This window comes from Micrasema longulum, unplaced genomic scaffold (assembly GCF_059751315.1).
Source record: "Micrasema longulum isolate JH-2025_06_02 unplaced genomic scaffold, ASM5975131v1 h1tg000101l, whole genome shotgun sequence".
NCBI lineage: Eukaryota > Metazoa > Arthropoda > Insecta > Trichoptera > Brachycentridae > Micrasema > Micrasema longulum.
The window spans coordinates 1,329,981-1,356,645 of NW_028277307.1; the positions used below are offsets into that span (position 1 = coordinate 1,329,981).

Below are 26,665 nucleotides of genomic sequence, written 5' to 3' on the forward strand. Positions count from 1 at the left end.
CAAAGCTTACCGCGGTGCATTTATTAAGTAAGGTGATTTATTATTATTCATAAAAAATTCTTAAAATTATTGGTTTTGTGTAAATAATTAAAAATATTAAATATTAAAACAATAAATCCTTAAAAATAAATTAACAAAGTCACCATTGACTATACTTTAGTATATTTTGGGCTCCAATCAATCAATTTTAATCGAAAACTTTTATTCGTGACAAAATACATCGTTTTACTTTAAATTTCAATCGGGTTGTGGTCTTGTGGCTAGTGTCTTGGACTCACGGATCAATGGTCCGTGGTTTAAATCCTACTCTACTCCAACTTCATATCCATTTTCTAACAATGAGTTATTTACAACTCGTTGAAAATGGCCCTAAAATGTAATATTTGGGTAAATCATAAGAACAAAAATATTTCTTTTTAATAAAAAAAAAAACATTTCAATTTATTGCATATTTTATTTGTACAAAATATTCACAATCATCAAACTGCTAGTAAGCTTTTATAAAACCATTCCGTTCTGACGATGCCACGAGAGCGATAAAACCGGTTGATTAGGCCGTTTTGATAATATGTTACAGCGTAAATAAATACCTATATCTATCTCCTTTTCTCTCGCCAAATTCATTCCTTTCTCTTCGCACTTATATGAGGTTTTGAAAAACCATCAATGGTTATTATTTTTCATCTGGTGTCAGTGTCCGCTTCGAACTAGACAGAAGTACATGTTAATCGCAAATCGATTTCGGTACAAAACGCATAGCAAATTATAAAATATAATTAATTATAAACCAAAATAAATATACTGTAAAAAAAAACCAACAAAAAAAAATACCAAGAGTGTGGAGTTTTGACGCAGTTTTCCATGGAAATAAGAAAAATCTTCAAAAAAGGTCAGTTCATTCACTCACATAATTTTGGAAAAATGTCGACATAGACTTAAACTTCTATGGGTAGGGCCATAACTAGTTTATTGTTAAAAAAATTAATTGTACAAGCTAACGTATAAAAAGAATATAATTAAGTATAATAAATATAATTTAGTACTCAAAGGTATATAAGTAAATAAAAAAAACATTTAAACATAAATATTTCACTGCGAAAGCAAATTTAGTGAATGTTTGAAATATCCCTTAATATAATTATACAAAATAATGAAAAATATTTTTTCTTTTACCAATATTAAATTGTGAAGTTCTTTAATTCATAAAATTCGAATTCAATGATTAATTTTCATTAAGTAAATAAATATTTAAATTAAATGATCACTTATCGTTAAACCATATTTACGGTTATGTGGGTACGTAAATTTTTTGTTTTAGTATACAAATGAACACAAAAATAAAATCAATTGAATACTTCTAGTCAAGTGAATACTTTTGTTAAAAATAGTAAACTTTATTCAGTACATAATATAAAAGACCTAAGATTAATTTTTAAAAATGAGTTTGTTTTAAAATAAGCAAGAGGAATATAAAATGAAATCAGCAAGTATTATTTTATAGATATTTTGTGTTTGACAGATTCCTATTTGTGAAGAGAGGATATTTTCAAACGATTTTGGGAACAAATTGAAGAAAAAATGAAACAATTTGATAAATAATATTGTGTTTGAAGCGATATCGCTATGTTTGGTGTTACTTGACGAGTAAACGACAGATCCGGAAACTAAAACAATCACATGGCGCTGTCGTGTGGGTCCAACATCCGCATGTCGGAAGCGGAAGTGTGTCAGTTCTGAAATCTTCTCAGACTGTTTGGCACAAACATACTCCACAGATGACAGCTTTTTTGTCACGAGAAATCGGAAATTGTACGTTCACTGATTTAGGGAGTACATTCATCAAAGATAAATGACTAATTTACCCTCGTCATATAAACGAAACAAAAATTAATTCACAATCTCCCGAAAACTTAACTTATGCATACGAGTAGATAATAGCAATTGTAATTTACATCGTTCCACTGATTTGAGTTAAACGAGAAACTGTGTGATAATTGTATTTTAATTTTTCAAAATGCGCTTCTAAAATAACAGTAGCTCAACTCAACGAACATTTTTACAAGACAGCAGTTCCACACAAAAAAACAATTAAATTCACTCACTTGTGCCATCTAGTTTGAAATGTTTTTAGGAATAACAATGGCGTAATAATTACTATGCTACTGTTGTTTCTTGAATTTAAATAACAAAATTGTAACTGAAAATATTAGATAGTTGGTTTTCTCCCTTTCCCTTTCAAAGCAGACGTATAGAGAATCGAAAAATGTCAATTCGTGAATTAGGAGATCAACTACCCATGGGTAGAACCCGGCAAAAAAACCGATCGTAATTTTGAATTATTATTTACATATTTTTCTAGACTCCTATATTCTCAATAGCTTCATTCCTGATGAAAAAATATTTAATAAAAAATGAAGCACGACAGCAACATTTTTGCTTTACAAGTCAAATAACTGCCAATAATTGTGCTATGTAAACTATATTGTCATGTCTAATAACGTAAATTTTGGAAGAGTGCCATTTTCATTGTTCAAGTGCAAATAAGTACATTAAAAAAACAAAATTTTGCCCGATCACTGTGGTGAATAACCAAAACTTAAGCTTAAGAAACATCACATAAAAATTTTGTCATCTCACCGGAAATTAAATCCGGAACTTTCCATGCGTGAGACCGCAAATTTAAATTGGTTTTTATTATTTTTATTTTTATTCTTATCGGTGTTTTAATTAAAGCCATTTTCACTTTTAAAGAGTTGTAACAGTTTGAATTTTAGTTTTCTAATGTAATATTCTTGAATTTGGATATTAATGAAACCTAACTACGAAGAGTTTGTTTACATTTGTCGGTTAATGAAAAAATAATGATTTAAAAAAAAAATGATTATAACAACGCTGAGGTTCCTGTTTGTTGACTGACTTAATATCTTTCTCGCCCTCGGAAATTCCTTTCCTCACATTTGCACACACTCCAAAAATAGGACGCAGACAACACCTCCGTCCGCTATAACTCGCACAGCTAGCACGTTCCCAAAAGTGCCCATTGTTGCGAGGTAAATGCTTAGCGGTTGCTGAAGTGTTTCGAGGGAAGATGACGTCATAATGTCCCATTTTCAAATGCGAAATGCTCCAGCGTAGAGAACGTATAACGTCATTATTACGTATTACAATTCATATCTTCTCGCTTTGAAGAAATGGGTTAAACGATAATGAAGATTATATCCTTACCAGCGCAGCGTGTAGTTACCTCGTATTATTCGAATATTTTTCATTTTATAACAGTTTGGATTTTACGAGATTCGCTATTCAAATACCATCTTGTGCACCATTAAGTGATGAAACGGCACGTTAACGGAAGATTATTTAAATGCATGTAAGTACACGTTTTTCGAATAATCATGCTAGTGTAATGGAATAACTAACAGTTGCGTTGGATTTTTTTGACAAAACTGACTTAACCTAACCATTTACGTACTTTTCAAAATATACCTTTTAGAACGGCTACATGTTACTAACTCAATTGTTCAATGATTAACTCATTGTCATTTTTGTTACTCTTTTCCGAATAACATTAGTGGAAATTACAGTCACCCATTGAGTTGAAAGTAAAGCGTTGTGATTTAAGGGTTCTCAAGCAACTTTTTATCATGTTTACTGCCATTTTAAGCATTTCAGTTTTAGATTACTGCTCATACGAAGAAAAAACATTATTTTAGATTTCTACCAGTTGTTTTTACAATATTCTGAACCGAGCAAATGTCAAATTTAGAACTTCACGTGCCGCACACATTATTTAAATTATTATAAATATTTAAAAAAAGGACTTACAATAGTTAATGCGAGCGTGTTCTCCATCAGTGCTGCACCGCAGCCAATGAAGGATACGATCATGACGATAATTGAGGACACAATCAGTATGTAGATCCCAATATAATACTCATTGATATTCAGGACGTCGATCCATTCATTGAATCCTGGCTCCACCCGAATCCACAGCGAAAGGCCAAAGATTGACGCTCCCAGCAACTGAAAAAAAAAATGATTTCGTTATTACTGACAATACAAAAGCGACTTTAAATTGGAAAAAATTCATAAATAGTAAATTTTTGCCATTAAACGCAATTTTGGGATCAGGTTATTTGATCAACAGCTATTAACAATGGGTTTTTTCTTCAGATTATAGGTTTACCACTTTGAAGCATTTTAGCTAAAGTCAACATTTTTTAAATAAAATTTTTGGTCAATGTTTTAAATATTTGTATCTTCTTGTTCATTTTAATTTTACTAGTAATATTATAAAACCTGAGGTAACCTTAAGTAAACTTTAGTTAACCTAAGATTAACTTCAGGTAACCTAAGGTTAACTTCAGGTAACCTAAGGTCAGGAAACGATCGTCTGATAATCATTCTCTTTTCATTTTATTAAAATATGTGTGTGTCTTGCTTAGTGATCTAATTAGATTACATCTCTTTTCCTCAAATGAAACCCATATACTCCATTCTAAGGAAACCCATTTCTAAGGGTACTTGATATTTTGACATTTTTAGAGATTCTGATGGACAAAATATTTTATTTAAAATTAAATTGTATGAATACCTAAATATGTGATAAAATTTTCATGTAATCTTTTTTCTCGAGTCTAAAAGTTTACTCGGAGATTTCCGAAAATTTTGTGGTAGTATTTATTGTAGTTGTCGAGATATTAGTTAAATAAGTGCAACTCCAGTTAGACCATAGAAACGGGTGGGTTTAATATAATTTTAAAAAACTATTAGTAAAAATACGAATTGCTATAAAACAGCCTTTATGCCAAACTTCCGAGTGTTGTTAAGTAACTTTTCATTCTTACCCAATAAACATAATAACACACTTAACTAGTCAACCATAAAATGTCAGTAAACCTACGTAAAACCAATATCAATTACTTTAATGTAGATGTAAAGGAATAAGTAAGCTGGTATTTAAACTGAAAGATACACAAAGACAGTAAAAACAATAACAAATTAAGAAAAAAAACAATGATCTTAGGAAGTAATTTATGGTAGAATTATAGCAAATTAGCGTTCAAATATTCCCTGGCTATAAAGCAACTCAAGTGAACACGGATTACATTTGCCACACTAATGACTCCCTTAACACATACAAAGTAGAAGAAAACCCGATTATTGTTGCTTGGCATAATGAGAGCATGTATTGCCATATTAGTTTTTTCACTTCAGCGTATTTGTCAGCGCCACTAAAGAGATTTCTGTAAGAACTCGTAGCGAAAATGACTCATTTTATTATTGTTGTAGTATGTTGTATTAATAACGACGTATTTCCATTATAACAGTGCCGAATTAAGAGATATTAAATAAAATAATTATGAAAAACGTATCTTAAAAATAAAAACAGCAGTTTGTGTCATTTAAAGTTATTTAAAAATAAAATATTTATGCTTTTTTAAGTTAGTTTATAACACCTTAAGAACAAATATAAACATTTAATAACATAAAAATATTTTTATAAAAATTTCTCAATAACATATTTTTCAAATTAATTTTAAATATTTAAATTTTTTCTATTTCCTTTATTTCTTCAGGTAACTCATTGTACAGCTTCAATCCCTTGTACAATGAGTTTTGAGATTCTGTTTTTTCAATCTTATCTTTTTTTACCCCTTGTTTCATATGTATGACATTGTTGGTTAAATTTTATTATTGTTTCTATTTTATTCATCCCCTTAATTATTTTATGTATAAAAATTGCCACATTACATTTGATTTGTCACTTTGCTGTGAGCAAGCCAATTTCTTTGTGCATTTTTTCTACATTAGAATATATATTTTTTCTGAGTATAATCCTCATTGCCTTATTTTAAAGAATTCCTATTTTTAAAATGATTGTGATGTAATGTATTAATATAAAAACGGATAAAATGTTCGTTTAACAACTTGAGATTAAGGAAGCAAATAAATAAATTAAAATTTACAGACAAAGAACACATGTTTGATTGCCCACCTGTTCTTGTGATGTAACAGGCGTTGCAAATTGCACTTAATTAATTAATATCTCGGCAACTACCTACTATTATTACTTCTACAAACTTTCTTGTAACGTTTGAGTAAACCTTAAAACACAAGAAAACAATTAAATCACATATTAAGATAAAGGTAATAGATTTTAAATGAAATATTTTGTAGATCAAGATCTCCAAAAATGACAACATATCGAGTACCCCGAGACAAATATATAAATTATTCATTAGAGAGACAGACATGTAATTTAATTAGATTACTTAGCATGACACGCATAATTTTTATACGATGAAAAGAGACAGTGATTATCAGGCAATCATTTAATTACCTCTGTTTACTGCACAGTGACTCAAAGGAGTTTTTTTAGACAGCTTTTTAAACGTTAGGAAAGTAATTGAAATTTCAATTAGAAAATACGAAAAATCTAATAGGAAAAATCTATTGAAACAGAGAATTCAAAATAATATTATGGTAGTTGCGTAATAGTAACATAATGGCTATATTGTTAATATAAATTATGCATACGATAAAAGTTTAATTGATGCCCAATTACCGAGTCCAGGAGGCTGGATTATCATATCCTCTGATAAAAAAAGTGCTAGCGTAGGGCAAGATTGCATAAATATGCTCCACCTATGTGGAAATTACCTATGTAAAGAAAATAAAAAAAGGGAGAGGAAAAATAATTTACCAAAATCTTTATTTATTACGTGCGTAAGTAATAATCAAAGATATACCAGAATCATAATCTTCCTCTTTTTTAGAAATTTTAATTCTCCCTTTCACCTCAATTATAAATTTCTGTTATTTTTTAATGAGTGATATATTTTTTAACATTTCAACGAAACCTGTTATTAGTTTTGCGTTTTTCTGTTTTTTTATTTTTACTTTTTGGTAAACTGTAATGGTTATTATAAAAAAACCAACCGTTAAATTATTATTTTACCCTTATTAAAAAGTTTAATTGAGGTTTATATTGATCTAATGGTAAGATGATAATGACTATATTCTTATTTATAAACATATTTTTTATTTTAACAATATTCATAATTATACTGAACAGGGAATAATCTATGTAAGGCAACTTAACTGGTCAAATGGTGACAAAATGATATGCGAGACTAAAAAATAACTATGCGGGCTATTTTTCAGGTCAAAAAATAAATGTTATAAATATCTAAATATTTTTTTCATCTAATTGATGTCTAACCTAGTCAAAAAAATAAAGGCATACAACTTTGGAAATTATAATAACTCCATTATACTTGTAAAAAACGGTGTGAAACTTTCGTATTTTGAATATTTAGGTGGCGAATTCCAAAACTTTACCGTCCATCCCTGAAAACAAAGGGGTGTATCGTTAACGAGAAAAATGCATGCGGGATGCAATATAGTTGTGAGACAGCCGGAGCTTTGTAATTTAAAACAACGTGTATTGTTTTTGTTTCGTTAGGTACCCACCCCGGTGTACTGAGTAATGAATCAAGGGTAGTTTGTTCTGTATGAAAGATTACTGTTGTTATATTTTCAGAAAGTTTCATTTTCCAACAGGTACATCTTCTTTACTTTGCTAAAGTGAATGCATTTTACATATTTATTTTCCAATGAACAGCTTTTTACAGATTTTGACAAAAAACGGTTTTCTCAAAAACAAACCAGACATCTTTTTATACCTACTAACGTTTAATGTCTGATTTATAAGGAGTAAGAAATAATTTTACCTTTAGAATGAAGTATTTGCCTTTTTTTATAAAGGCTGTAAATGTTGCTTTAAACCACTCAAAAATTGATCATTAACTAATAATGATGATACATTTACAAAGCCGTTCAGGTACCCCAGTGTCAAGTTGTTTGATAGGAATTCAGGATCTTTGATATAAAGATGTGTATATTTTTAGAAAAATAATGTTGGTAAAAGCAAATTGTTTTTTTAAATAAATATAAAAAACACTCCCATACTACCTGGAGTCAAACTAGAAGATAGATCGTGGGGTCTACCACAAACTCTGAATTCGAGAAAAGAAATTTCAGGTTTCTGGGATCCGAAGTATTTAATGTGTTACCCAAACATTGAACATATTCAATTAAATAAATTTATAAACAAGTAAACCGGAAAGTTTACTGAAATACATTTTGAAAAAATAAATAGTGTAATTCAGTTGAATATGCATAAAAAATCAACATTTAGTCATGTTTTTGTTAATTTTGCAAAAAAATATATCTGCCTTAAAACTGTTTGTCCCTAGTTATGCAGACTACACATTAACTAGATAAATCTACCTTTAACATGTAGTAGATAAAAAAAATCGTTATGTGTGTTCATAAATCGTGATAATTATTATTAAATTGCCTAAAAAAAAACAATTCATTCCAATTTAACTTTTAAACAGGGTATATAAAAAAATATAATGTATAAAACTAAATGTATAAAACTAGATGTATAAAAGTAGATATGTATAGAATTTTTTTTAAACAAGTACGTTTTATGAAATTTATTAATAAAACAAATATATGTATTTAAACGCGTTATGCCTGTTTAATGGTGCATTGGATTGAAGGTTTTGCTATCATGTATGAGGTCTCGGGTTCAATTTCTGACAAGGTGATCACAAAATATTGATTTTTTTAGTTGCAAATATACGGATCAGATGTCCGAGGTTCGAAACCCACTCTACTCCAAATTGATTTCCATTTTATAATATTGAGTTATTTACAACTTGTTAAAAATGGCCATCGAAATTGAAATATGTGGGTAAATTATGTGAACGCAAATATTTATTTTCTGTAAAAAAAAATGATGACGATATTTTTTCAATGCTAAATTTCAAATTTTCCAAACTGGTGTTCGCATCGTAAACATCTTGTTTATTTAAACAAAATGCAATAAGCTGCTGCAGCTAGTATTACACAATTTAATTTTATTTAAGCCCTTAGGTGTTTTTAAAAATATTTTATAGAAAGCTTTTTTATTTTTGATGGAGAATCAAGGTTTATTTTTTTATTGACGCAGATTATTCAAAAAATGAATGCATTTGAACCTTGATTTAATTTTAATATCTACATTTATTACATACATCGAGTGCATAGTCCCGACTAAACACGGATTTATCGAGAAAGTCGTGGTATTCAACTTTTTTTTTTTATCACATACATAATAATTCGAAATGATAAATGATAATATTAATTTTTTATTTTTAAATACAAAATATAGAACCTTTTTCAAATTACTTTTCTTAACATATTTCTTTGACTTAATTACAGATAATTAAAATACGCTGAAATTTATTTACCAATACGGTGCTCGTAAAACCATGTAGCGTAGAAAATTGTACAATGATGATTTTTCTGTTCGGGCGAATTAAGAATACAGCTATGTGTGTGAAAATATAGAATCAAGATGAATTTTTTGACTCGATGACTGGTCTGAGGTAAAAATCCTGAATTAGAAAATCGAGTGAAAAAACATCCACCTCGTTGTGAAGTATTTGGCGCGTTTGCCCACGATCCGTAAGGTTGTGGGTTGGATTCCCGGGAAGGTTGACAAGAAAAATTTGTTGTTGTAGTTAGTTTTTCACTGAAGAATTTCGCTGTCCCTGGACTGGTACCTGAAGCAAACGTACGTACGTAACAGGTGATCGAGATACTTTTAATTTGACTGACTTAAAAATGCAGTGCCCTATGCACTACTTATTGCGGATAAGAATTTGATCTCTAAATACTGATTTATTCTACGCAAAACTGATTTCCATAAGCCGTTTTTTGGAACTAATAACTTCAACATGGCCAAAACTACTAACAAAATATACTGGCAGTGATTGGTTACACGAAATACATGTGTTATATGAGTTATTTTATAGATATATGAGTTATTTTATACCCAGACAATTTTTATTTTTTTATTTATTTATTATTAGATATTTTTATCATATTTTTTAAAAACTTTTTGTACATAATGATAATTGTACATTGGCGAACTTTTTGCTAAATGGCATTTTTTCCAACCAACCAATAAAATAAAAGTTTTATTTTTATGATTCCACAAAACGCATTTTATAGAAAACAAAAATTAACCTATTCGGCGCTACAAAAATATCCCGCGCTACGTTTACACTAGGCAGTCCTTTTGCCAAATCTGATTAATGACTTTAAACAATAATAACGCTCATATTTTAACAGCTTTTACGTTTTTAGATGTAAATAAACACCCCAAACGTTACTAAAACTTGATAAACCATCGAAGATAATCTCCCATACAAGGCCAGCGTCGCTATAGCTAGACTACATAAGTAGATGCGTGCATATAGTATATTATTTTACATACCGCATGACAGAGCCATGCGCGGGTACCGCAGCAGACTGCTAGCTGCCGCCAGGCGCCGTTACAGTTTTTATAGTTAACACTTGAAAAGGTCTTAGATTAAAAATACCACACTTAAAAATAAATGAACAACTTTCTACTGAATATGCTGTATAATTTTTAGGTTATTTTTTGAAATATAAATCTTATACAATATTTAGTTAATTTTTTTTTTATAAATCTTGGGTAAAAGAAAATTCATATTTAAAAAAAATATATATATTAAGCCAAATATGTTCATATTATAAATGTTTGTAAAAGGCAGATTTGCCGTTTATGTTAATAAAAAAAATATATATATAAAATAAAATAAGTAAAATAACGAAATGTTTTCAATTATAACTGTCAGAAGAATCAGTTCTTCTTTTGTCATGATACATTTGAAAACATTTATCAACGCACAGCGGCACATAAGACTCAGCCCACACAAATTTAGTTTATTTTCTCATTTTTTGTTTTAGTTTAGAAGTGGCACAGATACGACACCTTCGACGGGAGTTTGGCACTTTTTCTGTGGAAAGAATTTTAATGAGTATATTTTTATTTGTTGTTGACGAGGATGCTCGAAGTGGGTTATCACTTAATGTTGTAAGATGGCGAATATGGGCAGCAACTTTGTGATATTTTTTCACTAATTGTTTAATTACTGCCAATTGGAAATCGGCCAAGCTATTTTTTGTTGATTTTATTGTTTGAAAAATAATATGTGCATTTAACAAATAAAGATCAATAACATGAAAAGCAACCTTCCTTTACCACATAACTGATTTTCTTATGCAATTCAAGTTACTAAGCATCATGTCTGCTTTGTCAACCAGCCCCATGTTTTTATTGTAATCTAATACACATTGAGGTTTTAAAATAGGTTCTCTAAAGTTATCGGGTTCAACAGCTTCAGTACTATTTTCCACTATCAATTTTTTCACAATCTGAGTGTATTGACTCTAAATAATTCAAAATTTTATCACTGCTAAGACCACGACCCAACATTTCGAATTTAAGGAACTTACAAAGACCTACTTAAAAAAACATTTTTTAAAAACACGCACCATCCCTTGAGATATTATTTCAATGTTCAGTTTTTTTATTACGCGACACAAAAATTACCACTTTGTAAATACATAAAATTAAAAGCGTTTTAAACATAATAATTGAAGTTTACTTATATAAACTAATATATCTCACTATATTAAAGCATGTTACCCTAAAAACCGGCTCCAATTTATAACTGTTTGCATATTATATTTACTATCTCATGACCAAATTAAATAAACCCACTAATAAAACGAAACCGTAGCTTTTCACATAGACAGAAAAGCGAAAAAATACTTCGATTGATTTTATTTGATTAGTATTAAAATAGTGCTCTGAGAATTAGAACAAAGAGGTAAACCATGAACTTATAAGCGTTGAAATTTTTCACGGAGGTATATAAGAGCGTTAGGACTATAAAATATTTTGAATAGAAGTGAGAGGGAGGGATAGTCTCTCCGCTGTCTAATTTTGAGCCATTTCAGTTGCCTACGATAATCAGACATATTGTCATATTTCCTATGACCAAAAATTCACCTTCATGAGATATTTGAGTTATTTTATACCAAGACAAATTTTGACTTTCAGAGAGCAAAGGGTTATAACACACAAAGGCTTTACGTTTTAAAAATACGAGTTTTGTTAAACAATAAAATGAAATTTGAATTCATCAACTCAAGTTGGCCTATTTTCCGACTTGAAATCCATTCTCATTTCCCTAGAACACAAAATACTAAAGGAAATAATGTGACGAACTTTAAGAATAAAACATTTTCCGAAAGTTGACTTCTCTTAAAGTGACCCCTGGGAACTTCCAAAGGTTTATCACTTCTCTGCTAACTTTTAACTCCCTTCGCGGCATTAAAACCTGCAACTGCAGGAAAAGTATTTTTTTCCGACGATAAATTTTTAACCGTTTTTTATTACCAGAGATTTTATAACCGTAATTAAAAATTGTAGTTATTTAAAGATGAAACTTGTTTGTATTTAATTAAACATCTATCATTGTTAATTAACCAATTGTCAACATTTTTTTCAAATGATTAATTTCCATGAATTTAATAACAACTTTTATATTAAAAATATTTAGTGGCAACAAAACTTATTTATACCGATGTCGAGTAGTTTCCAGATATTCAATTTTGTTTGTACGAAAAGTGCTTATAAATTTTTAAATAACAATCAAAATTAAAGAACACGTCATCACATGTTTCATTAGAATTCATTGCAATAGAGAGGTAAAACATTTTTGAGAAGTAAGTATGGTAATCTACGTATTTACAAGTATTACAGATTATGTGTTGATTTAAATGTCCACATTATAGATTGTGTAACATATTCTCTACTCAAAATTATTTTCGCTCTCTGTTTCAATAAAATTCAATGTTGATAACTCCGTAGGGAGAGAAATTCAGTGTTGTTTAAAAAAATTTGGACATATTCAAAGTATTTTCGTAAAATGTATTCGTTATAAAATGTTAAGTGGGTTTAGATTATAAAAAAAAATGTCATCATATTTGCGTTCTAGTTCAAATACTTTTCATTAAATAATATTGAAAACTCGATACAACTTTGAGTTTAGTTGTTAAGAGAGGTACTTCATTTTATAAACACAAAATGTAACATAGAATATTTAAATAAAACTAGAGAACGTTTTAGATAATAAATTTGAAAGTCTAGGTTTTTGTCCAGTCATTACCTTTCTACAAAAAAAAACCGGTTGGTAGAATTGAAGAAATACAAATTATTAAAAAAGATAAAGGAGAAATGCTGAACTTTTAACCATATTGTGATCGATTAACACTTTTATTAGCAGTGTGTGATTTTATTTTTTCTCATGAACTAAATCACGTGTAAAACAGCATTCAGTTAAAACTTAGCGCGAATTAGACTCGAGGGTGGCCCGATGATTTAGGGGCCACATGAAATCAAGATAGAGAAAATCTAAAAGAAGTTTCTGATATATCCCTACATGAGAGAGTGCGGGTATTATCCTTGGCTCTACCTGACTGAGTTGTTTCCAGGGTATGCTTGGCTACAACAGTTTTGAGACTAGAAGGAATGTGTATTTGACTTCACATTTTCGTCGATTTTTGAGCGGTATGGCCGATAATTTTGAGATTATGAGGAGCATTGGTTTGTTTAATCCTGATAATTACATAAGACAGCGTCAGCATAGATTATTTCATATTCCGCTATACAGAACCAACCTGCAAAAGGAACTCTGTCATCGCTCTAATTTTTTTGCCTCCTCTTTCACAGTAGTAGTCGTTCGATAGTGGAATAATCTACCTACTTATCTTAGAGACGCCCCTTCTTTATTAACATTTAAGTCAAGATTTAAATGTCACTATCTAAATATTTAAATTGTCCCTTTATTCTTCTTTTTTCCTTCCCATCCCCTCTCCTCTCTTCATAGTATAGTGTTAATTTTTTTTTATATATTTTTATTTTGTTAATCTTTGTTTTTAAATTTTTGCATACAATTATAAAACTCAATATGTCCATGTATTTATAATTTTCTCAAACTGAACGATTTGGGTAGGTAGGAAGAAATTACCGTAGGGCAATATGCCCACCCTTATATGTTTATATATCGTATATGTATATGAAGTGTCAAATAAATAAATAAAATATATGGTGGGCAAGCTATTTTCACCAAATCTTAAAGGTGTTTTATTAGATTTCATTATATTTTTTGTTAACATATATAAATGTGTTAATAATAATAATAATTTTTAAATGTATAATATTAATACAAAATATATTTAGATGGTTTCAAAAATGTTTAATTTGATTTCAAATGATTTTTTTTAAACATGTTATTTACTCTTCGCAACCACAGTTATTTTGAAACGACACTTAATTACTCCTTAATTATTTATTTTAAAATATATTCGTTAAATTTTTAAATAGCTCCAGTACACATATTAAAATATTAGGAAATTACACTTTAAATAATAAAATCTTATTCAAATGAGAAAGAGTTACCATTATAAAACTATAGGGAGGTAATATTATGATGAGATTTTGATTGTTCAACAATACAAGAGAAGCGCTATTCATATTTATTGTAATAATGTGCCTTAAGTGACATTATGTCATATAAATAATAAAGCTGGCTTTATAAGAACAACACATGTCATGCTGATGCGACTTGAATGTCTCCAATAACATCAACAGACTGAATTCTGAGTAAATAATGTTCCTGGAGTTATGGCGGCCATTTTTCATTCTTATTTACTCCTTGCGTACATTAAACCATCTTGGCGTTTTCTGAAGGGTAGTAGAAAGCTATTTCTGGCGATTGTATCAAAGGGAAACGCCGTGTTTCCATGAAAATTGAACATTAAAAACCACCCGTTTAAGAGTGTCTAACAAATGGATATTTAATGTCAAAGAAGCTAATGAGGTATCACATAATGATAGTCGATTTATGTTTAAATGTTCTTTAAAAATGGAAGCGTGTTTTACCGTTTATATATTTTTTCACTTTTTGTAGTGAATTTAAGACACATTTAAATGGGAAACCTTTTGTTAGCAACTTAAGAAAAATAATAAATTTAATGACAGTATTTTGAGAACGCGAATTTTTACCAGTATATGGCATTAAATTCCTCAGATTATAATCAGATAAATAATAACAGAAACAAAGATCTTATTTAAAAGTAGATTAATCGTATTTCGACCATTAAGAGGAAAATAACCATTATTTAACTTTTTTTTACTTTACGTTTTTTGGTGTAGGGGATACTAATACCCGTATGCAGAGACAAACCATAAGGTGAGGAAAGTACATTCTATTGTCTTCACCTTAAGGTTATTTTCTGCATTTGAAATTAGAATGTACTTTCCTCACCTTAAGTTTTGTCTCTGCATACGGGTTTAAGATTAGTTGTCACATGTCCTTGTTGTAACAATAGCCATATCTCTGAACGATGATATAATTTGAATATACTTTTTTCTATTTTTCCATCGCTTGTCTATACTGGCAACCTCAGAAAGTGTCAAGGCTACCGGTTTACTGTGTTAAATGAAAAAAAAATAGATCGATTTTTAAATTTAAGTTTTGTGGGTTAAAATCGACAGTTAAGTTGGTATTGCCACCTGTACTAGTTCTTAATAAATATGGGGTTAGTTGTCACTGAGATAACTAACAGTGAAAAAGAAAAATATAAAACCGAAATGACCTAAAAATTATACAGGCATAGGAAAAAAGAAACAGAAAAGAGTCAATATTAATGAAAATGAATGCGACGAAGAAACATTGTGTTTAGTGTGTTTTAAACTTTGGTTAGGCAGCAAACCGAATAAAAAATGGGTCAAATGCGCAAAAGGTAATTTCTAGACAGACAATAAATGCACTGGAAAAGGGATACGTTCTATTGTTACCCTAATCAGGAGTCAGATGATGATAACGACAACGATAGTGACTTGTGACAACGAGGACTGAATGTTGAGACAACTAACCCCCATCCTTGGGGTAAATTATCACAGCTGACTTGATTGTCTCCTTAAAAATTTACAACATTTTCTAATTGTAATTTTAAATAAACATGTCTTATTAATTAAGGCAGAAACTATAAATATACGTTTAAAATATTTTAATTTGCTTTTGTTCTTTTATTTTTCCAGTTCGAAGATTACAATTGATTTTTGAAACAATTAACCCAAGTCTTCTCGAACTGAAGTTTCATTTTTCAAAAAATCGCAAACAAAAAAAATAATGCGTTTGTAATTACTTTATAATTTGATTATTTTATTATTGAAATTGTAAACCATCAACATTTTAATTACTAACACAGTTTTTAAGTTAATTTGTCGGTAAAAAAAAAATCATTTTCCGACCGAATAAAGTATAAAGTTCTCTATGCAAATATAATAGAACCAGACCAATTCAGATAAAATTTCTAGAAAATAAAATCGAGCCGAGATAAATCTGCCCCTTAGAGTAATGGTTGATACCCTCACCTACCATGCTTCCAGGTTCGATTCCTGGCAGGGTCGAAGTGAATGTCAATTTTTAAAGGTGCAATAAAATCAATCCTTAATGGGCACCCAAAGCGTCAAACTGATAACCTTATCTTTGCCTTGCGTTACAAATGATTGAAATACCCAGTTTTTAGTTTACCAATTAAGGGCCTTTGCATTGGGTGTGGATAAGGGAATGGGGACGTGATCTGGAAAAATAACAAAAATACGTATTTTTATTCAATAAATCTACCGATAATTGTAAAATATTTTAATGATTGTTTAATTTATTAAAAATTGTTTTTAACCTCTGCAAATTTAAATGCCCTTTAAATGTTTATAAATAATTAAACTAAAATAAGTGGGCACGTTTTAAGCTTTGCTTTTGTAAGAAACTTTCCCATTTCATAGCTGAACTTTAAATGTCACCTAATAAAAAAGAATCGTTAAAATAACCTTTATTATTAGAGGGGTGTAAAATATTAAATGTTGTCCCATAATTTTTGATTTTTTCTTCATTTTAAGTGCTTCAATTATTAAAGCGAACTCCGTTTATGACATTTTTAAAATGAAAAAACTGTATTCTTTTCTGTTTCTGAATATTTCATGAATTTAAATACTTAAATATTCAAGACGGTAAGAAAGTCGTTGTTTTATGGCAACTTTAAATATTACCTGTATGGAAAAAGACCTTTGCGTTAATGTTGAAGACAAAATTTCTATCTAAATTGTTTAATTATGCATCTGAGAAGTGTGCTTTTAAAAGCAGGTGTTTTGAAAGAATAATATAACATTTTAGGGCTCAAAGACAATTATTTTCAGTTTATTTTTATTGTTTACAATAAAAAAAAGATTAAAGTTATGCATATTTTCAATTAATATTGAGTTGTTACCAAATCAGAAACCGCGTTACATTGTTTAAATTTATAAATGATGGCCCTGTTAGTTTTTGTGCACACGCGTCACCATTATTGTTACTCGATATAATAAAATATTGTTATTTTCAACAAATTATTAATTTATTTGACACTTTATATACATATACAATATATATACACATAAGAGCAGGCATACTGCTTAAAGGCAATTTCTTCCTACCTACCCAAACCGTTCAGTTTGAGAAAATTATAAATACATAAACATATTGAGTCTTACAATTTTATACAAAAATTAAAAACAAAGATTAACAAAATAAAAATATATTTAAAAAATTCTATTCTATGAAGAGAGAAAACGTGATGGGAAGGGAAGAAGAAGGATAAAGGAACAATTTAAATATTAAGATGGTGACATTTCAATCTTGACTTAAATGTAAATAAAGAAGGGGCATCTCTAACATTAGTGGGTAGATTATTTCACAATCAAGCGGCTACTACTGTGAAAGAGGAGGCAAGAAAATTAGAGTGATGACAGGGTATCTCTCGTTACTAGAACGAAAAGATAGTCCGTGTTGTGAAAGAGGTTGGATGAGCTCTCTCAGATAAACAAGCAAATTGTAAGTCATCGTCGTCATTCTATGTCCACTCCCTAGATGGCGTATGATAGATTTGCCAACCGAATCACTTTCGTTTGGTTATAGTTGTAATCAAAAGTTTATTTTATTTTTCATTCCTTACTGTCAAAAGTCACCTGTCACCACCACGCACCCAAAATACTACTGAAATATTTACAAAACTCAGTGTTTTGGCATTTCGGGCCCTAGTGAGGAGTCACAACTTACATCCTTACAAGAAAATGAGAATTAAAAAAAAAAAATGTAAATAACTCAACATAAAACATGACAAAGGAGCTGTCAATTGATGAATCCTCATGAGATTCTGACAGTACTCAATTGTACCTTTGTTTATCTACATCACCGCCGCAGTCATCGACACTTACATTATTATGCCAATTGGCATCAATTTTAATTGTTTTAACGATTTACTTCAGTAAAATAGAATCGTGTTTATTTGAAAAAATGTGAAGTAAATGAGCAATCATACCGACAAAATTTTGTGTTTTTTTGGAAACCTATTTCGATGTCACCCCGCTGGTTGTTAATTTTCTGAAAATGACATTCGTGACAAAACCCCTCTTATTTCCGTTTCGAGATGAGGTTTCCGATGAAAAATTCTATGGGGTGAGTTTTTTCACTTGATTTTAAGATAAAACGATTTTAACGAGAAACGTACGTCAACAGGACTACAGGGAAGGAAAATAAATATCAAAGACTCGCATTTCTTTGTACTTTTTACATAGATGTGAAAGAAAAATGGAATGTTCTTTAAAATAATAATAATCTTGTAGGTACTTTAAAAAATGAGCTAAAATATTATATTTGTGTCAAATGAAAGAAGAAATTTTTTACGATCTATTAAAAATTAAAATAGGTTTAAATAATATTATTTGCTAGTTAATATTAACTTTTATATTTGGAGGTATATTGCTTAATTTATTTAAAACTAAATCTTGATTGTTTTCACTGTTTTAACATTCTAATCAATTTTTTAGATTGTTCTTCGTTTTTTTTTTGTTTTTTTAACAACGTACTGAGTTTTACTAGCCTGTGACAATTGTATTTATTTATTTACAAATGTGTGAGTTATTTAATATAGAGTAGTCTATTTGAACCGCTAATTTTTGTTGCATGTCTGCTATTGAAAATAAATATTTATATCCATACAGTGTTTTTTATTATCGTATAAAAAATTGTCGTTTATATATGCTGGTATTTATGCGGATGTTGGAGGACCGGCAGCTGGCCGGTGTAGAGGAGCTAAATAGCCCGCCACGGCGGCATGTTTCTCGGCTCAATATCTGCACAGTTTCCATGTGCAGTGCTTATATTCCTTCTAAAATATTTTTATGTTATTATTATTATTATTATTGTTTTAACTTTTTATTTGTTCATATGTGTGTGTGCATGAAGGCGCATATATTATTATCGATACCAACTACTGTAACTAGAACCTTATATCAAAATAATGTAAATGCATGTCTCAACACGAGTTATGCCCAGTGAGGTGTTCATATAAAAATAAAAATAAGTTTTATGTGAAATACTTTTAAAAAAATATTAGCGTTCTTATAATTTACCATAATATTTCAATTTAAGTGGTCATTTTCAACGAATTGTAAATAACTCACAATTAGAAAATGTTAAAGTAGGGTTTGAACCTCGGACCTCCGGCTCGTGAGTCCGCAACACTAGCCACGGAACCACAGCCCGATTCAATCAAATAAAATATACAAGTTAGTGTGTTAATGTTTAATATTTACCACTCTATATTAAACATATTTACAACCTTGCGTCATAAATTAATATATATTTAGAGTAGGGAATGGAATTTTCATATCGGTGAGTCTAGATAAGAACTCAGGATAACAATAATTTATGGGGTATCTGAAGAAAACACGGTCAAGGTCGTCTTCCTCAAGCTGATGTTCAAGCACATGGCAAATTGCGGGCAAGGACTCTGAACAAGTGAAAACCATAACAGTAAGTATCCCAAATTTGTTCAGAATTATTTTAATAATTAAAAGATTCAAAATCATTCGTTATTATTCAAGCAATAAATAATGACTAATTTTTTTTGTATTAAAAAATCATAAACCAAATTTAATTAAAAAAAAAAATTGTTATTGTAATAGTTCAAAGAGTAATATTACACTAAGCAAGTAGAAAATACGAGTATTGAAATATTTGTTTTATATGTATATTTAGACCCCGGTATTAAATAGCCTTACGTGTCATGTGCAAGGCTAAAGTACTCGGAAAAAAACGTTTTTGTTTTTCTTGGAAATGGGATGTTTGATCACTGATTTTGGTTTATTACCTTTATGAGTCCAATTACTATTGTTGCAAAGTTCAAGAACAATGGCTCGTAATAATCACATATATATATATATATACACATATGCATAAAGAAAATAGTACCATAATAAATCAATATTAATTCCATCTGCGAATCTATAGGACTAACTATGCAAATCGCTTTTTCTCCTATTTTTCTGAGTCAAATTAAAAATATTTTTTCTCATCTATTGATATATTTAACATGCCCCTTAATTTATTTAAAAATAAATTACAAAATATTTTAACTGACTGCGCTATACTCCCACTTGCTTTTTAATGATGCGCATGCTTAAACACACCATCTTGCACACATATTTATTATATATACGCACGCACACATTAAATAAAGTACCATAATTTGATAGGTATGATTACAATTCAGAAACTTCGCGGGTCGGTTTTTCAACCTTAACTTTATTATGTAATTTAATCATTAATCAAAATAAAAAACTAATATTTTGAAAATGAGTACTAGATATCACTTTCTAGGTTTGACACCATTTTAATAGAATACCAAAAGTACTGTAAATGATAGACTTTCAAATTCCCTTTCGCATAATTTCTTCGTCTCTATTCTTATATTTTAAACGAATTTTTTATAATATTTTAAATACTTTTATCGATACCTGAATTGATTCAAATAAAATTTTATTCTGTATTTTCTTAACTAAATGTTTTATTTTTGATTGGTAGCTTCAAAGTAAAACGAATGCATTGTGTAAATTTGTAAAATTACAAAGTGTTTTTATTGATGCAAAAATACGATAGTCCTTGGTTTGCTATTTTGTTTCTTTCGGCTGTTAAAGTAAGATTCAAAATAGAACGAGGAGAAAACAGTCGTGCGTCGTAAGTCTTCTATCGATTTTTAGCTTATGGTCCTTTGAGAAGTCAAATTCTGCACTGAATCCCGGGGGCATTTCTCGTGGCAAGTCGTGTTGCAATAAAATGTGATCAAATTTATTTTCTTCCCAGAAGTCCCCGAGGGACCTGTGTTCCACTCAACAAATTCCCAGTGCGTATTCAAACCTGGTCATAGTAATATTACCAATATTAACCAAATAACGATTCGAATCATATTATGTACATGAAGTTCTTCTGTATGCCAATCTAAGGCATTGTGACAGGAATGGAATAAGGAACAAAGTATATTAAAAAACGCATAAATGATGAAACAATATTTAGACATGCTAATAAAAAAGGACTATTGGATTGATACGGTAAGAATGACCACCAAAAATTATATGATCAGGGATCATTTTCGCACGAGGACAATACAATAGATATAACAATATTGTCCTGAGTCAGATCCGTAAACAGCCTCAACCACGAAGGACAGGATAATGCGACAATAAAAAATCTCGACCGTAGTTCACACACGGAACGCTGCAAAAATTAATACGCCACGACGCTCTTTTACGAGCAAATTTTCTATAAATAATATTTCTTTTAAATGAAAATGTATTGTGTTTGTTAGAGGACAAGCATTTTTTTCTTTTAAAGAGTGAAACCCGGTATTTACACTACAGGTACGATCGCTTCCGGTGCGTTTTCTCTGCACTTTTTGTCCCTGTAACTTGGGCAATCGATTCAATTGAAACTAAAATTTAAGGCGTATATATTAAAACAATAATAAAAAAAACATTAAAGTTACTTTTGTCAAAGCAGTAAGAGAATCTTGCTCCGGAAAACTTCTTCGGATACATGGAACATTTCAACATCCAGAGCGATGTAGTTCAGCATACCTGTAGCCCTTCCAACAGGCATAACCATCGGCAGGTTGGTCCTGTATATCGGAATATAAAACAATATATGCACTGTTTTAGGTAATTATCAGGAACATATAAATCAATGTTCTTCATAATCTCAGGATTATCGATGATACCGCGCAACAATCGATAAAAATGTATAATCAAATACACATCTTTTCTAGTCTCTAAACTGTTGTAGCCAAGCAGACCCCGGAGAAACTCGGTCGGGTAGAGCCAAGGATAATATCCGCACTCTCTTATGTAGAGATAGCTCAGAAACTTCTTTTTGATTTTCATCATCATACTTCAGTTCATGTGGCCCCCAAATCATCGAGCCACTCTCGAGTCTACTTTGCACCAAGGAGTTGTAAAGAGTTTTCAGTACGCGGGTATTTTCAAAAACCCTTGCAGTATGCAGAACAAATCCTAACATCATCAATGCATTATCAGTGATTGTCTTTATGTGTTCATGAAGTGCCGTTCATCAAACAATAATCATTAAATTAAATATGATAGTACATACATATGTATGTTTACTTATGCCGTTCCTGACGGGGGGGAAATTTGTTACTGAATTTTCGTTTTGTAATAAGATCTTAATAATACACGAATCAAATCTTAAAATATGAACACGTCCTGTACACTAAAAATTGTCTTTCAAAAAATGTATTATACAGTTATATTAATATTAACAGCAACTTTGTGGTCAAACATGACTTTAATAAAAAAAAATGAGTTTATATCTTACATGCAAATAATAACGGGTTAAAAGTAAATCATTTGGAATTATTTCAGATTAGGAAAGCTCTGAAAAATAATGTTTTTTTGATCCATAATCAAACAACCTTTTGATATAACACGTTATACGATGTTCATTGTAATAGTCACCCCAAACCAATCAAATTCACCCCCCCCCCCTTCATCTTCTCCCTATTTTTCTCAACTATTTCTCAAATAACATAAAATATTTTTATAATATAATCAGTGCATGTTTGTTCTTATCAGTGCATGTGCTTATTAAAATGCATGTCGTGTTGGTTTCATATTATTGAGCAATAATTATGGTGAAGGTATATTGTGGGTTTTCCATGTCGGTTAAATTAGTGTCCTGAGAAAGAGAAGGGTACGTATTGAAACCGAAAGACCTAGAAAAGTCGGTAAGTGGTTATATACAAATATTTAATGTATTATATAGATTAAAGAAAGTGTTTTGAAGGATATGAAATAAATAAAATATCCTCCATTCGCATAATAAAACGAATAAAATAAACATAAAAATAGATTTTAGAAAATTCCTGTATATAGGTACAAAAATAATGTTTATAAATACGAAATACGGAAGAAGGAATGTTATCGGTTCATTTTATATCTTAGTCCACGTCTGCGTCGTTAAACTAAAAATAAACATTTTATTTGCGCATTTAAAGAATAAAACTTACATTACTTTGAGTCAGAGACGAACTTGGGTTCGAAATTGGAAAATGCTGTGATGAAAAAAACAATCTGTATCTTAAACGCTGTGAGATAATTTGCCGTTCACTACTTGAACAGATGTTTTATTTTATTTAAACGTAGTTGTGCAAAAAGCAGGCTAGTCCACAATGATTTAATTACATAATGAAATTAAGGTTGAAGACAGATCAGGGAAGTTTTAAAATAAGGTATTGGCGTTATCAAGTGCAAAAGGTTAATTCTGTTCTGCTGAAAATCGACAGGCTACTTTCTAAAAAAAACTTTTGTAATCACCTTCTAAAAATAGTGTTGATCACAAAAACTGCTTATAAAAATTTGCAGAAAACATCCATAGTACTAGGAAAATCTTATGATATAGATGCTGATGGAAAAATTAAACCTTCAAAAATAGAGTTCTCTTAAATAAATAAAAGTTTATGACGAATACAAAAGCATTTTATTTTAATAAATTCAGTCATAAAAACATCTTTATTAAAAATACGTGTTTTAAAACAGAATGTCACCTCATACGCTCAAAATTTTAATGAGATATCATTCAATATTAGATCTAGATGTTTACTGTAAAATGCTCATTAAAGGTTGTTTAGCCAGTCTCAAAAAATCACCAAAATTCCTTTAATACATAATAAAATTAAAATAATTATTAGATCAAATTCGTCAAGTGATTCTTTATAATTAAGTACCCTAATATAAATATAATTTGATTTGTTAAATACGTTATGACTCAACATATATCACAGTTTTATTAAGGCTGGCTTTTTTATGTAAAATGCACATCTTAGGTTGTGTGATCAGCCAGACTTAAAAACTCATTGAAACTGGTAAAATACATTTTTTTTTTCGTATTATAAAAAAAACTAATGTATGCTGTTAACTGGTAGCGTTCAGAAAGAACTAGGAGTGCAGCTAGGGGTAGCAGGCCCCACATTCAACAGTATAAAGGCTTCTGGAGATCAAATATATACTTGGTGAAAACCAAATGCCGCCTATATAACGCCTGTAGAACACCTGTTCTCCTCTATAGCACCTCACTATGACCCAAAACTGCAAAATACTGAATTTTGAGAATAGGTGTCTTATAAGAATCTTGGGTGTGCAGTGATTTGACTTTGTGAGGAATGAAATAATAAGAAAACGGATGCAGCAAACTCCGGTGACAACTGTCATCAAACAGAGGCGATACGGTCGGCTGGACCATATACTGCGGATGCCTCCTGAGAGCTTTAACCACGCTTGATTACTTTACGAGGCATCAGGTTCTCGACTTCCTGTACGTCCACTGCTGACTGTTCGTCGGCAGTTTATGTCAGAGCTTTGGAACAAAAATCTGACTTAGAAGGACGCACAGGAGCTGGCAACCGATAGATATGTATAAATGCTCTTTGTTGGTACCATATGCTCTCACTAGGAAGCGGACATGGAATGATGATATTGATGGATGAATGCTTTATGTATCATTTGTCAAAGTAAAAAAATATTACAAGTGTTGTGTAGATTCGAATATTCACTCTTTTCACAAAAGCGCTATTATCTCAATTTCACTTTTTTATGGCTGGCTGCTTTCTACATAACTACATTCAATAACAGTTCGTATAAAAGGAAGCTTTGTTTATATTTTAGTTAATTTGATAACAAGACGAAACGCGTCATATCTATTTTTTCTTTTATAAAGTCTAAATAAATTAAATAAATTAAAAATTAATTAATAAATTTAATTTCTAAATTTGCTTTCTGCATAACTTCGTTCGTTTGTTGTTGTTGATTAAATGCAATATTTATTTCAATTGAAAACATTTTTGACTGCTCATTGATTTTAAAAAAAATGATGGTTTGTTTATCAATAAAAATATTTTTTTGTATAATTTTTTTCAATTTTTCAATGTTTTAATGTCATTCATTTTATTTTTTCTTTAATTTTTTTTTACCTGTTATTATTAGGAAAACAAATATTATTTCAAATATTTAGGCATATCAATTTATTTATTAAAATATTACAAAAGAAGTAAATAACATTTGAGAAAAGGTAATATAGAAGTCAAGGCATTTACAGCACTTATGACCTGTCATTGCCTGGTTTAAGTGGCCACTTTACAAATTTTGTAACATTCACCATTCTGCCCATATTTAAACATCTATAATCCTTAAATTTTTTCATCTGTTGAGGTCAATGAAGTTAGAGAGCTCAAACTTTTATTGATGCGGGTGAGATTCACCTAATTGAATTATGTCACTTAAATTTTTCTGTCATTTTTTTTTATGAATCTCACCCGCGTAAATAAAGGTTTCAGCACTTTCACTTCGCAAACATCAACAGATGAAAACATTGAAGGAATGAAGATGTTCAAATATGGACAGAATAGTGAATGTTACACAGTGTCTAAAGTGGCCACTTAAACTAGCCAGTGACAGGTTATAAGTCCTGTAGATGACTAGGCTTCTATATTACCTTCTCTAAAATGTTCTTCAGCTCTGTTGTAATTTATCAATATTAACAACTCCCCAGGGAGTTGAATCCAGTCCTTGTCTACAAAATTTGGACAAACTCAAAATATTTTATTTTTATTTTTTGTTTTATTTATTTCGTTATTGAAATTTACCGTCAGATACAAAAATACGGTTTTAATATAATAGATACTTTAAACCAGACTGAAAACCATCAAACACCTATAATTATCAATATACGTAATGTTGTTGTTAAGTTATTTATATAAAATTATCTTTATTGTGGTATACTTGTACTTTTTTAATCTTGTATCTTCCTGCGAATATGCATTGGTGTTAATTGTTATAGTTGCAAATTCACAAAAATTCAAAACCCACCTACTTGTTCTACCATCCCGCATTAGTCAGTTGACAACCGCCACCGCCGTTGGATCTAGAACTGAAACCGCCGCTTTATTTGGTTATCAGCTCGCACTGGTGCTTTGTCTTGAAGCTCGTCGCGAAAGGCCTTCCGTGTTACGCATTTCAATTACACTATGCATCAATAACCACGACCGCTGCGCCATTATATAGTGTTCAGAACAGTATCCAATACGTAGGAAAGCGCTGCAGAAAGGAGGAAAAAGCCAGTGACAGGTTAGTAACTATCCCATCTTTGTCCATTTTTTGAAGAAGTGTTTTTAAATGACAATTGACAGCAGTGTGGTTAAATCCACGATCACCGCCACCGCAAATCGCATCGCAAGTATTAATTAAAATCTTAAAAAATACATCATCATCATTCCCTTCCCA

The 26,665-nt window shown here is 30.1% G+C and overlaps 1 protein-coding gene across 1 annotated transcript in view; it reads right to left on the reverse strand.

Moving 5' to 3' along the window:
• Tsp2A (tetraspanin 2A) overlaps nucleotides 1-26,665 on the reverse strand; it is a 276,209-nt gene that overhangs the window by 141,756 nt on the left and 107,788 nt on the right. The window contains exon 2 of the mRNA XM_088237265.1: nucleotides 3,826-4,023. Within this exon, the coding sequence (XP_088093391.1) occupies nucleotides 3,826-4,023 (198 nt within the window). The remainder of the gene's footprint in view (nucleotides 1-3,825; nucleotides 4,024-26,665) is intronic.